General features: G+C 53.4%; 5 protein-coding genes across 5 annotated transcripts; 3 read left to right on the plus strand and 2 right to left on the minus strand.

The window, feature by feature from the left end:
• Positions 1-735: 735 nt before the first annotated feature.
• ilv3C (putative dihydroxy-acid dehydratase) lies at positions 736-2,710 on the plus strand (the record flags this gene model as incomplete). Its single annotated transcript, XM_041683767.1, has 3 exons — positions 736-1,153; positions 1,239-1,450; positions 1,514-2,710. The coding sequence occupies 3 exons, from the start codon at positions 736-738 to the stop codon at positions 2,708-2,710; spliced, it is 1,827 nt and encodes a 608-aa protein (XP_041538019.1).
• Positions 2,711-3,000: 290 nt separating this feature from the next.
• On the plus strand, positions 3,001-5,940 carry AKAW2_11300S (WD40 repeat domain-containing protein; the record flags this gene model as incomplete). The annotated part of the gene is made up of 8 exons (XM_041683770.1): positions 3,001-3,040; positions 3,102-3,259; positions 3,327-3,478; positions 3,552-4,489; positions 4,547-4,681; positions 4,736-4,867; positions 4,924-5,222; positions 5,278-5,940. 8 exons carry the CDS (start codon positions 3,001-3,003, stop codon positions 5,938-5,940), a joined length of 2,517 nt encoding a protein of 838 aa, XP_041538020.1.
• Positions 5,941-6,289: 349 nt separating this feature from the next.
• AKAW2_11301S (uncharacterized protein) lies at positions 6,290-7,447 on the plus strand (the record flags this gene model as incomplete). The annotated part of the gene is made up of 2 exons (XM_041683771.1): positions 6,290-6,587; positions 6,654-7,447. The coding sequence occupies 2 exons, from the start codon at positions 6,290-6,292 to the stop codon at positions 7,445-7,447; spliced, it is 1,092 nt and encodes a 363-aa protein (XP_041538021.1).
• A 629-nt stretch (positions 7,448-8,076) lies between these two features.
• AKAW2_11302A (putative tetracycline transporter) lies at positions 8,077-9,477 on the minus strand (the record flags this gene model as incomplete). Its single annotated transcript, XM_041683772.1, has 2 exons — positions 8,077-9,348; positions 9,409-9,477. The coding sequence occupies 2 exons, from the start codon at positions 9,475-9,477 to the stop codon at positions 8,077-8,079; spliced, it is 1,341 nt and encodes a 446-aa protein (XP_041538022.1).
• Positions 9,478-10,541: 1,064 nt separating this feature from the next.
• AKAW2_11303A (uncharacterized protein) lies at positions 10,542-12,111 on the minus strand (the record flags this gene model as incomplete). Its single annotated transcript, XM_041683773.1, has 4 exons — positions 10,542-11,197; positions 11,262-11,775; positions 11,835-11,862; positions 11,957-12,111. The coding sequence occupies 4 exons, from the start codon at positions 12,109-12,111 to the stop codon at positions 10,542-10,544; spliced, it is 1,353 nt and encodes a 450-aa protein (XP_041538023.1).
• Positions 12,112-12,281: the final 170 nt, after the last annotated feature.

The raw sequence follows: 12,281 nt of genomic DNA on the forward strand, positions 1-12,281 counted from the left end.
AGCCTGTGTCATTGCCAAAGCTATCTTGCGCTTCCAAACTCCCGTTCCCTCCACCTTTAGGGGCCGACGGTCTGCCTCGAAGTGTCCCAGATACTTCTTATGACGCTATCTGATCGCCGAAGAATTGAAATTACTTGGGAACTGTGTCCGACTCTCACTACCCTAGCTTACCAACCACGCTTGAAAGACTTCGGTTGGGTTGTATCTTCGTAATGCGGAGAGGGAGCTGAGACTACACAGCCAGTTTGCTAGTGCAGGAGTTGCCTGTGCCTTGGCATTGTACCAGAGAAGGACTAGATTATTGACACGAAGTTTAGTTCCATTATGTTCTCGTTCATAGATCCTCTAAGCTAATTGAGGATGATCGGTTGGTTATCAATGCTCGGGCCGAAGAGTTGCATCGTTCTCTTCCGTTCCGTCTAACAGCTACTGTAACTGTTCGCTAGCACGTCGATTGAGAAGGCTCTAGCGACTTAGCCCGAAGGTTAGGTAGGCTACCCATGTACCCGAACCTAGTGCTTTTTCGGTTTGAAGCTAGCAACTAGTCATACGAAGCCAATGGGGAGAGAGACTATGCAGGTATGACAAGCTTTTGCTGCGGAAAAGAATCCGGGCAACCCTACCCACAATGTCGCCATCGCTCGTATAACATCATTACGCCCCATCTTCAATTGCAGACAACATTCAATTTTCGGGGAAATAACGTGTTGCTTTTGCCCTCAGAAGATATCAGTCATGGATAATATCTCACACACCTCGCCTCGAAGCGACTATGACCTATCGACCCCCATAACCTCCACCTCTGGACTCCGTCAAGGCCTATCATCCTATGGCGATGCGCATTTCTCTCTATTCCTGCGAAAAGTCTTCATTAAGGCCCTGGGATACTCCGATGAAGCGCTCTCTCGCCCCATAGTTGGCATTATCAATACCTATTCCGGGTTCAATCCATGCCACGCCAATGCCCCTCAGCTGATCGAAGCCGTGAAACGGGGCGTTCATCTCCAGGGAGGGCTTGCTATCGAGTTCCCGACGATTAGTATCCAGGAGAGCTTTTCTCATCCAACAAGCATGTTTTTGAGGAACTTGATGAGTATGGATACCGAAGAGATGATTCGTGCTCAGCCGTTGGATGCGTGCGTTATGATTGGAGGTATGGACATGCCACCTTTCCCCTTCCTATCTCTAGAGACACAGAAAATAAATTCAGGAATTGCTGTTCAGCTAACATCACATAGGCTGTGATAAAACTGTTCCTGCTCAGTTGATGGGCGGCATCTCTGCCAATAAACCCATACTTCCGCTTATCACGGGCCCGATGTTGCCGGGGAGTCATCGCGGGCAACGCATTGGGGCTTGTACGGATTGCCGGAATAACTGGGCAGCATTTCGAGCGAAGGAAATTGATATTGAAGAAATATCGGCTATCAATGAGGAGCTGGCCCCGACGGTTCGTATTATAGTATATGATGCTCGAGAAGACCTTAATCTTTGCTGATTATATTTGCAACAGGTCGGAACGTGTGGGGTTATGGGAACTGCCAGTACAATGGCATGCATCACAGCAGCTCTGGGCATGATGCCGCTCCGTGGCGCGTCCGCGCCAGCAGTCTCCTCAGCGAGAATCCGAGTGGCCGAGGAAACAGGGGCAAATGCAGTGGCGGTGGCACGCGCTGAACGACGACCTCAAGATATCCTCTCGAAGGAGTCCTTTTTAAACGCCATCACGGTGTTACAAGCTATCGGAGGTTCGACTAATGCTGTTGTACACCTAATGGCTATTGTGAACAGACACCCCAAGTTACAAGGGGTAATCACTTTGCAGACTATAGAGGAAGTCGGCCAGCGGACACCGCTCCTCATTGACCTAAAGCCAAGTGGTGACAACTACATGAACGACTTCCACAATGCAGGTGGAATGTTGGTGTTGCTTCATACTCTCCGCCCACTTCTTCATCTCTCAGCCATGACCATAAGCGGTCAAACGTTGGGCGAAGTACTGGATTCTTCACCGTTCAGGACATTTCCCCTTTCGCAGCAGATCATCAGACCGCTATCTGATCCTCTCCACCCTTCATCCTCGCTAGTCGTCCTCCGGGGAAATATCGCGCCCGATGGAGCCGTCATGAAGGCATCTGCATCCAAGGATCGACGCTTGCTCTCTCATTCTGGACCAGCCGTTGTTTTCGAGAACTCCATAGATCTTGCTAAGCGCATCGATGATCCCAACCTCGAGGTCACTCCAGATTCAGTCTTGGTTCTGAAGGGCATCGGGCCCATAGGCAACCCCGGAATGCCCGAAGCAGGCCTGATACCTATCCCTCGTAAGCTTGGCTCCGCAGGCGTCAAGGACATGCTGCGTCTGTCCGATGGACGCATGTCAGGAACAGCAGGAGGTACTATTGTTCTTCATATATCACCCGAGTCAGCGCTGCGGCAGTCGCCATTCGGAGTGGTACAAACAGGAGATTTAATTACTTGCGACGTTACAAAGAGAAAGCTTCAGCTTGAGATTTCAGATGAAGAGCTGAAACGGCGAATTGACGCCCGGAAACAGGCGCTCAAAGCTAACGGGGCGGAAAGATCGCATGCTAATCAGAGGGAAAGAGGGTATCGGGGGCTGTATGAACGATCGGTGAACCAGGCACAGGATGGCGCTGATTTTGACTTTCTCGCAGCGAGTGGGCCATCATTTTATGATGGAAAGTAAACCATGGATATTGAGTTGTTGTTAGGAATGAGACAGGTAGATAATCGGCAGCCCTGACCCAGTGCCCTAAGCCCTTCATTCCCGCCCGAATAGGCAAAAGTAGATGCAACGCGCGGAACGCGTTCCCCAAATCGGGCGGCGCGTTGCAGGAGAGCCGGAGAGAGTCTCACCTCCGCATCGCAACCACGAGCGTCACATACAATGTCAGATCGGGGCTAGATCGATGCGCTGAAATTACTTACTTTATTTTATCATAACTCCAGAGGCATCGTATTTCTCGTCACCCCACCATGGCTACTGAAGCTATGCGTCCCCGGGGCCGACCAGCCCGTGAGTATACAATCGCCCTATACCTTCCTCGACTTGCTAACATTGTGTGATTGCCTGCCAGACACCCCCGGGACTACGGTACTAGCATATACACCGGACGGACGTCGCGTTATCACGGGCGGTTCCAACTCTGCGATTCGGATCTACACTGTTGGACAGGATGGAGAGCCGAAGACAATTGATGAGGGTGTGGATGGACATCTTGGAATCGGAGCAACTGTATGCTCTCTGACACGCTATGCGTAATATATATGCTTGGATAATATGCTAATACATCCCGCGGCAGAATGAATCATTTATCATGGGCGCCGAAGACGGTACCGTCTGGCAATACGAAATAGAGTCTGGCCGGATGGAGAAGCTGCTTGTTCGATGCGCTCTACCGGTGCGCGATATCGCCGTCTCGAAGGACGGGGAGTGGGCGGCTGTTGCAAGCGAGTCAGTAACCTACCTTTATATTGAGCACTTGATGTATCAGGGATGAGGCTAACAAAATGTGCGCTACTGCTAGTGAGCTTACGGTCAAGATCGTGAACATCGAGGACATGACAAAGGTTAAATATCTCCGGGAACAAGCCAAGGGAACAAAGCATGTCACCTTCGACCCCAGCGGGCGGTACGTTACAGTATCATGTACAGACGGGATGCTCTATATCTATTCGATGCTTTCCGACGAGCCTGAATTGGTCCGCAAGGTGGATGGAGTGATCCGAAGGCTGGAACCGGAGGATGAAGCGACCGCGCGGATTGTGTGGCATCCGGATGGAACTGCCTTCGCGTCTGCGGAAGCGACAAGGGATATTGCTATCTTCTCGGTGGGCGAGTGGAAGAAAGAGAAAGTGTTCTCTGGTGGGCATAACGGAGAGGTCACGGCGATTAGCTGGTCGCCTAATGGGGCACTACTGGCGACTGCCGGTAAGGATGGCCAGGTTTTGCTCTGGGAGACGAAGACGCAAAAGGTTCTGGAACGGTACGATTTTGCGAATGTGATCAATCTCGCCTGGCACCCCAGCAATAATTCGCTGTCGTTCACGACATCCGACGGAGAGTTGTTCATCTATGACGGTATTGTTCCGAGAGAGCACCAACCACTCCTCCAGAAGCCGCTTCAGGCTGCACCGATTTTTTCTGGACCTTTGACGGAGATTTCGAACAACGTGAGACCACCGCTGGCGAACCGGCCCAAGCAGTCAGTTGAACGGCGGGCGCGCACACCCGATTCATTGGATGATGTCCTCGACTATGATGTCGGCATGGAAGATTTTGTGGAGGATGATGATGGAGCTGGGTATGCTGAGGATCTCGCACGGGGCAAGCGTGCGGGCTCTCATCTCGATGATGCAGATGGCCGTCCGGACAAGCGGCTATTGACCTCGTTTGCAAAACCTAAGGTGCATCCTCCTCTTCAGCCGGGAAGTACGCCTTGGAGGGGTAACCGACGCTATCTGTGTATGTGTGCTCGAGCGGCTTGAGTGGTGCTGGTCCCAGGTGTGCTGACTCTACTAGGTTTGAACCTGACCGGCTGTGTCTGGACAGTCGATCAAGAAACCCACAACACAGTGACAGTGGAGTTTTATGACCGTGAACTTCATCGCGATTTCCATTTCACTGATCCCTATCTATACGACCGGGCGTGTCTCAGTATGTTTAATGGATCCCCTAGACCAGATCAACGGTGTGGCTAACGATATCTAGATGAGCACGGAACGCTATTCTCCAATAACCCCACAGACGGCAGCCCTGCTACGATCTTCTATCGTCCGCATGAGACGTGGACGACGCGTGCGGACTGGCGGACACAGCTGCCGAAGGGCGAGTTCATTCGAGGTAAGCATCAGCCGAGTAAACACCCAAGGAGACTGAGGGTGCTGATTTAATGGCAGCGCTGGCGCTCAGTGATTCCTACATTGTCGCTGTCACGACAAAGGACTATGTCCGCGTATATACGCTATTCGGCACACCATTCAAAGTATACCGACAAAAGAGCCCGGCGGTTACTTGCGCCGCTTGGAGAGATTATATCATGACGGTGGGCAATGGCCCGCTAGGAAGCGATGGTCGTACCGCCACGCTGCGGTACACTGTGGAGAATGTCAAGCGAGATGAAGTGTGCCAGAATGAGGATGTGGTCGCCATCCCTGAGGGTGCCGAGCTGCGGAGTGTCTTCTTTTCTGATGCAGGAGTGAGTAAACCCTAAGCAGGTTCACCAGGTTCGATGTGCTAATGACCGTCTGTAGGACCCGTGTATCTACGACTCTGAAGGCGTTCTGCTCATCCTGCAACACTGGCGCACAAATGGGCAAGCTCGCTGGGTACCGCTGCTGGATACGAGACAGCTCGAGCGTCTCGCGAGCGGCCGCAAGGAGGAGACTTACTGGCCCGTTGCCGTGGCTCAAGACAAGTTCCACTGCATCATCCTCAAGGGAGGGGATAAATACCCGTACTTCCCTAGGCCTTTGCTGAGTGAATTCGACTTCCGCGTCCCCATCACGGACACGCCTGGGAAGGGGCCGGATGAGGATGAGGAAGAAGGCAGCACACGCGGAGAGGGGCCACGACTCGAGGAGGCGTTCGTTCGCAGCAACATCATGCTGTCCCTGTTTGAGGACCTCTTGGGATCTACCAACGCCACTACCGGCCAGCGAGCAGAGTTGGCGCGGAAGGAGTTGGAAGTGGACAAGTTCTTGCTGCAGCTACTGGCGGTGGAATGTCGCGAGGGTGAAGAGCGAGGCATGAAGGCTCTGGAACTGGTGCAGATGATGCGCGACCGCAATGGCAAGATGGTGGAGGCAGCTGTTAAGGTTGCGCAGCGTTATGGACGAGGCGTGCTGGAGGACAAGATTCGCGAGCTGGCAGAGCGACGGTACATGGGGGCAGATGATGATGATGAATTGGCATGAGAAAGCAATTTAATTATATGCTACGGATGTAAATTAGATACCAAATGCACGGGGTTTTGCATTCTTGATCTTCGTTTTCTTCGTTCTTCGATCTATAATCTTGTGTTGCCTCAGGCTGCGACGGGGCGGGCCGACGTCATCTTCCGCTTACTTTCCATTGAACTTCATTTGCATTTCGATGCCATTTCCATTACTTTTCGACTTCCTTCCATCCTCACTCCATCTTCCCTCTGCACTTGCTGTCTCATGCATCTGTTAGCTTATGACTTGACTCAACCCCTCCGCTGCCATCCCGCAAGGCATGCATTGATCTGTTCCCAACACAAACTCCCTGGGTGAACCTCCGGGAATGCCGCCGAAGCTGGTCTCTGGCCCTGCGCCACGCGCTCTCCGACGTCGTCTACTACCTCCTTCAACATCCTCTCCGATAAAACCGCCTGTCTCCCGAGAACAATACTTCGTCTCTCCTTCCCCCGGGACTCTGGCCCAACCACGACCCGATATCATACATGGCCCGCAGTTGACCCGCGAGTCTCCGACACTTTTCTCGCAAACTGGTTTCCGACCATCTGTATCGGATCCTCTTGACGGGGGCTCGAAACGAGATCATGAACCTCCCGACGAGCGCATCCTGAAGCTTGGAAAGAGTGAGTGCTCCCCAACAGGAAATCCTACAGAACGGACCCGGTGCTGACCGAGCCAACCTCCCACAGCTCTCCGCATCCTCTCGCCTCTTCTCCCCACCCTTCTCATCAACCCGCTACCCCCGAATATTCTCTCCCCCAGCATAGCCCTGCACCTCTTCCCCTCGACGCACCCACATCTCCCCACCGTCAAGGGCCGAACACTCTACCGCGCCGCGCTCTGGACCGTCCCAGTAGCATGGAGCAGCCTCCCCCTACTAGGAAATGTGAAGCTTCAAATCCTCAGTGAGCGCATTGTCCGCGCAGGAACGGTCCTCGAACCCGAACGACCGGACAACGACCACGATACCAGCGACGAGCGTCTCGTCGTGCGTTGGCGAACCGAGCCGCGGAGCGAATCCACCACCTCCAACTCGGAACATTCCAGCACATCGTTCACCGCCGCATCTCCTACGCCACCAAGTGATACCCAAGGCACCAACAAGAGTAATGGCAGTCACCTCTCATCTTCGAAAGCCGGGATCAACAAAGGCCTTAGCGTCCTGCTGGGCGGGGACGCTCCGATCTTCAAGTTGAAGAAGGAAGAGCAGTTCACGGGCCTATTCATCTTCTCCTTTGACGAGGAAGGTCGCATTGCGTCGCATACGATCGAGCACGCGGATGATGCGCGTGGATGGAATCGCACCCCGAAATTCGTGACTTTGACTGACTGGTTGATCGGTAAGGCGAGAGGATCGCTTGACCCTGCTGCAGAGCCGGGGCTAGCCATGCAGGGCTGTCATTGGCAGGATGCGCAGGAGTACCTCGATAGGGATCGGTACCATCGTGAACAACATTATTATCCTCATGGTCGGTGTTCGTAGGCCCTCAGGCCTCGTTTTACCCTTCCGATATTACTGATATGGTTATACGGCCATGTTGGTTTCCATTTGCTTATTCAATACTCCACTATTTGAGACTCTCTTCTATTCCCATTACCAAGGGGCACAAAATATAGAGGCAGTTTCGGCGCGGTATGATGCGAAAAGGAATTGCACGGTCTCAAAATCGTGTTCAGATATTCTGATTTTGTTTGTTCACGGTGGCTGGCTATCTGCTTTGCTTGTTTCAGCAGTTGGTGGCAATCTCTTCAGAGTTCTAGATGTTCATATTTATTCTCCTCTCTTCTCCACTCCTTGTCTTGTTATCTATATGTATTCTTTCGCTTACCACCACTCTCCGATGTGTATTATACCCAGCACTACTATTAAAGTCTGTTTTTTTTTTTTTTTTTAATGTAATGTAACGTGAATATATGTTTTGCTAGTACCACTACTCACCGATACAGCCACTCAGCCAGTAGATAGTAAATTCTATCTGATCTACTGTACATCATGTTGATAAGACCGCAAAGATGAATAACGTACACTCAACAGAAGACTTCAATCTATAAATCTATCTTTATCGTCACAGGATTTTTCAAACAATCCAACAGAAATCAACTGAGAGCTAACTACGCCTTGGCAGGAATATTCGGCGACTTCAAGCACGTGAACACAGCCACGCAAACGGTGACCATCGCGATTCCACCCGTGGTGTAGGCGATTTCGCGCCCAACCCACCAGAACAACGAACAGAAGAGCAACGGTCCCGCCGCGCGCCCGACCTGGCCCCAGCTACGGAGTCTACCCAAGACCGCACCGCGGTCTGACTCCTGTGCCTCGAAGCTACCCAGGCTGTTGAGGCCCGTGACGACCGTGGCGCTGGTGATAGCGAGGAGGCTGCCGGCGGCGTAAAGGCCGGAGAGGGAGGAAACGCGCGCGAGCATAAAGAAGGATACGGTGCAGGCAAGGACGCCGGCGCGGACTGTCACGAGTGGGGGCAGACGGCGCACGACAGTGCCTTGGAGGAGTGAGGCGATTAGACCCATCATTGAGAGGAGGCGGCCATTTAGAGCGGAGGGGCTGGCTTGGCTGCCGGCGTAGAAGGTGGCGGTTAGGAAGGGGAGGGAGAACTCAAGTCCGGAGAAGGGGAGGAGGAAGAGGAAGTGGATTGCGTTGAGGATGGCGGGGTTGTTGGTGTGTTGTTTGCGTTTGGGAGTGGGGGTGGATGTGGACGTGGGGGCCTTCGAGGCAGACGTGGTGGTTGAAGAGGTATGAGTGAGCTTGGTGAAACGAGGGTGAGTTTCCGGCAGACAGAAGTAGATGTATGCGGTTTCGACGACAATGAGCAGAAGGGAAACGCCGGCTGCGGTTGCGAAGGGGTTTGCTGCCACAGTGGTGATGTTCGAGAGAAATGCTCCTAGGGCGGGTCCGCAGGTGAAGGCGATGCTGAAGCAGGCGCCCACCAGGGCCATGGTCGAGCCGCGCTGGCTGGGGTCGCTGATGTCGGTTGCAATGGCGTTGGCCAGCTGCACATTCCCTTCACTAAGACCACCGACGATGCGACTGGCCAGGAAGGTGCGGAAATCCGTAGCAGCGACCCAGAGAGCGACGCTGAGAGTGTTGCCAACCATGGAGTAGAGTAGGGCGGTCTTGCGGCCGCGCTGGTCGGAGAGACGGCCGATAAAGGGGGCGGCTAGGGCCTGTAGGAAGGAGAAGAGAGATCCGAGAGCGCCACCGAGGAGAACAATATCATAGCGCGAGTCGATGGGCTTTGCGAAGGAGTTCTTGTAGGCATTGAGATAGTGGAAGACGCGGTTCAGCAGCGAGTTCGGGGAGGGGTCTTGGTTGCGGTAGAAGGAGAGGAGAGATGGGAAGAGAGGAAGAATGAACGTAAAGGATATCTAGACCGACGGTTAGAGAGAACAACTCATGAGAACGAGAGTAACAGCAGCAAAACATACCAAATCCAAGAGCAACGAGGTCATCAAGACCTTGAGGATCTTCTTCCGCTGGTCTGCGGCGACCGCCATAGTGGTGAGAGACGGCGAGGTGCGGGGGACACTAAAAGGTCAAGACGAAAGAGAGAGAAAAGAGGACCGGAAGAAGAGAGTGAATAGAAGGGGTTTAATTAAACATGAGGAACAGAAATGGAACGAAGGATAGCAGCGTTCAGCAGCATAAGAAAGGCAGGTCGAAGAAGAACAACAACACGATGGCATCTTCTCCTCCGAGGCACCTGCCAATTATGTCATAGCCCTGAGCCCTATCAGATGCGGGACTCGGCCTTGGCTGCCTTTTCGGGTAAATTCGAGTTGATCTATTCATTTCGCTTACATTCATACTTGCATCTACAATGGTCTTATACTGATTCGTCCAATCTGGCGAGGAAAAAGTAAGTGTGCCGCTGGCTTCCATTGCCGCCGAGCTGCACTTTGACCCTATATTCCTAGCAACTTCGTCCCGGCCGTCAACGGCCAGACATTCTCCCCTGCTCCTGTCGCTGCGAACCGCCCTGGCCTGCAACCCTCCATGTCAACATAAGATGCAAATGAATAAAATACAGGAAAAGAATAGTAGATGGCCAATATGACGAGCTTTGCCGCCACCATCCGAATGCAATGGCCCCGTGGAAGCGGTCATCACAGCTCGAAAGACAAGGTAAAAGAAAAGATATGAAAGAGCAACATTATGCACGCTCAATAACTGCAAACATATACAACCGGAACCTTGGGGAAGAGAATCCAAAAGAAACGTCGAGCAATGCTACCGGATGACTGGTTCATCGGCAGCGTGTCGCCCTCATAGCTCCGTGTTGTAATCATTTCAAGAGTCATTGCTTTCGTCAACCATGACACCACCATTACCCATGAGTTTATTAGTATGAGAGAGGATAGACAAAGGAAAGCACAACGCCCCGACGGCTGCAATAATAAAAGCGGGGAAGATGTAAAGATGTAGCATGGACAAGGCCCAGTGCCATTCAGAAGGCAAGGAGCCAGCATCAGGACCGCGTCGGCATTGAGATGTACTTCTCACAGAGGAGCACAACCCACAAGCCAGGCGACGGATCGATCCTGTTCCGAGCTGCACTGGCTTACTGGTTTCCAGCAGGAGCGGCACTGGGAGCGCCATTGCCATTGGCGTTGGCTCCGCCACGGCCCCGACCACCACGGCCCCGACCACGACCGTGGCCACGGAACTCGCCGCGTCCGCGTCCCCGGAAACCATCACCACGTCCACGGCCATGTCCGCCACGACCACGTCCGCGAACACTAGGCTGTCTCTGGTGGTGGTGTACCTGCTCGAAGCCGTCCTTCGGCACAGTAACATTCTCGGTGCCCTGCTCGGCAGCCGGGCTGGTCTTCACCTCAGCTTGCGCCGCTGCAGGTGTGGCCTCCAGGCCAGTATCGGTCTCGGCGGGGTCCCGGGGGACTTCTACCCAGCCTTCGGTGTTGGCCGAGGAGACACCAGAAGCATTGGCATCCCAGTTGGCCTCCGCGACTGCGTTACCACCCTCGCCAACGAGAGTCTGAGCAGGCGGCTGGACCTGCTCCGCCTCAGGCTCGGCGGCAGTAGCGGACTCGTTAGCAACGGTAGCAGTAGCGTCGGTGTTGTAAGAAGAATCCTGGAGCTCGGTGTAACCGGCGTTGGCAAGAGTAGGGTCCGACTGAGGAGCGGCCTCGGTGGTGGCGGTGGTGGTCTCGTCAGTTGGTCCAGCAAGCTCAGCAGCGGCCTGCTTTACTCTTCCGTCTGATCAACAGATTATCGTTAGCAACAGGCAAAACAAAATACATGGGATGACGGCAGTGCTCACAGGTGACATCGAGGAGAGTGCTGTCAACGCCAACCACCTTCTCGTCCACGCCCTCGATGATCTTAAGCATGGAAGAGACAGCATCCTGAGTACCGCCGTAGATCTGGTAAAGGACACCCTCAAAGGCACGGCTCTCATTCGAGGTCTCGTCTCCAGAGTTTCTAACCCGCGCAGCCGCACAGAGGAACTTGCTCAAGTTAAGCAGCTTCTGTCTGAGCTCCGTCTCTCTCACACCGCTAGCAGCTTCGGTGGCCTGCTTCTGAACAGCTTCAAGCTGCTCCTTGTGGGCCTGCTCCAGCTCAGCCTTCTGGCTGACCAACCGTTCCTCGTAATAGGCAGCGAAGCTCTTGAACTGGGCAATCTGTTCCTCGATCTGAGCAACAGCGGCCTGGAGGGAAGGCTTCTTCAGGGCCTGAGCCTTCTGATCGACGTTGATCTTCTTCTCCGCGACGAGCTCGTCCAATGACTTCCCAGGGTTTTCGGCGATGATGGCGTCAACCTTAGCGGTCGCATTCTGGATGGGGCAAATGTGAGCGGTGTACAGGGACCTAAAATTGAGTCAGGTGAACGAACCAGCTTCTTCATAGCATTGCGCAGACTCCTATAGCACTGTGATTAGCATCCTATCTAACTTGGTCTCCTTTCCCCGGTCAAATGGTGGGAAGCGCCGAGGCTGATTTTCTCGGATGACTCACTTCTGAAGTTCTTTGAAGTGTTGATGCTCATGGTTATCGGAACCGTTGACCTCTGCCTTGGAAGCGATCGAAGGGCTAGAAGCATGGTTCGGCTTGTGCTTCTCTGAGGTCTCGGACTGTGCAGGAGGGTTGGTGTTGACAGCGGCGGCGGCCATTGTAGCTGAGTTGTGAGATGCTAGACGCTGGGAGGGAGTCTAGTTGTTTGGTAGAGAAGGGGGGTAGTAGGACAAAGAAAAAGGGTAAAGTAGAAATAAAGAGGAGAGGAGGAAAGGAAGAAGGGTATTTGCGCAGGTTGAGGGAAAGTAACTGGAGAAGAGTAGGAAGA

The sequence above is a fragment of the Aspergillus luchuensis genome, chromosome 1 (assembly GCF_016861625.1).
Source record: "Aspergillus luchuensis IFO 4308 DNA, chromosome 1, nearly complete sequence".
Taxonomy (NCBI): Eukaryota; Fungi; Ascomycota; class Eurotiomycetes; order Eurotiales; family Aspergillaceae; genus Aspergillus; species Aspergillus luchuensis.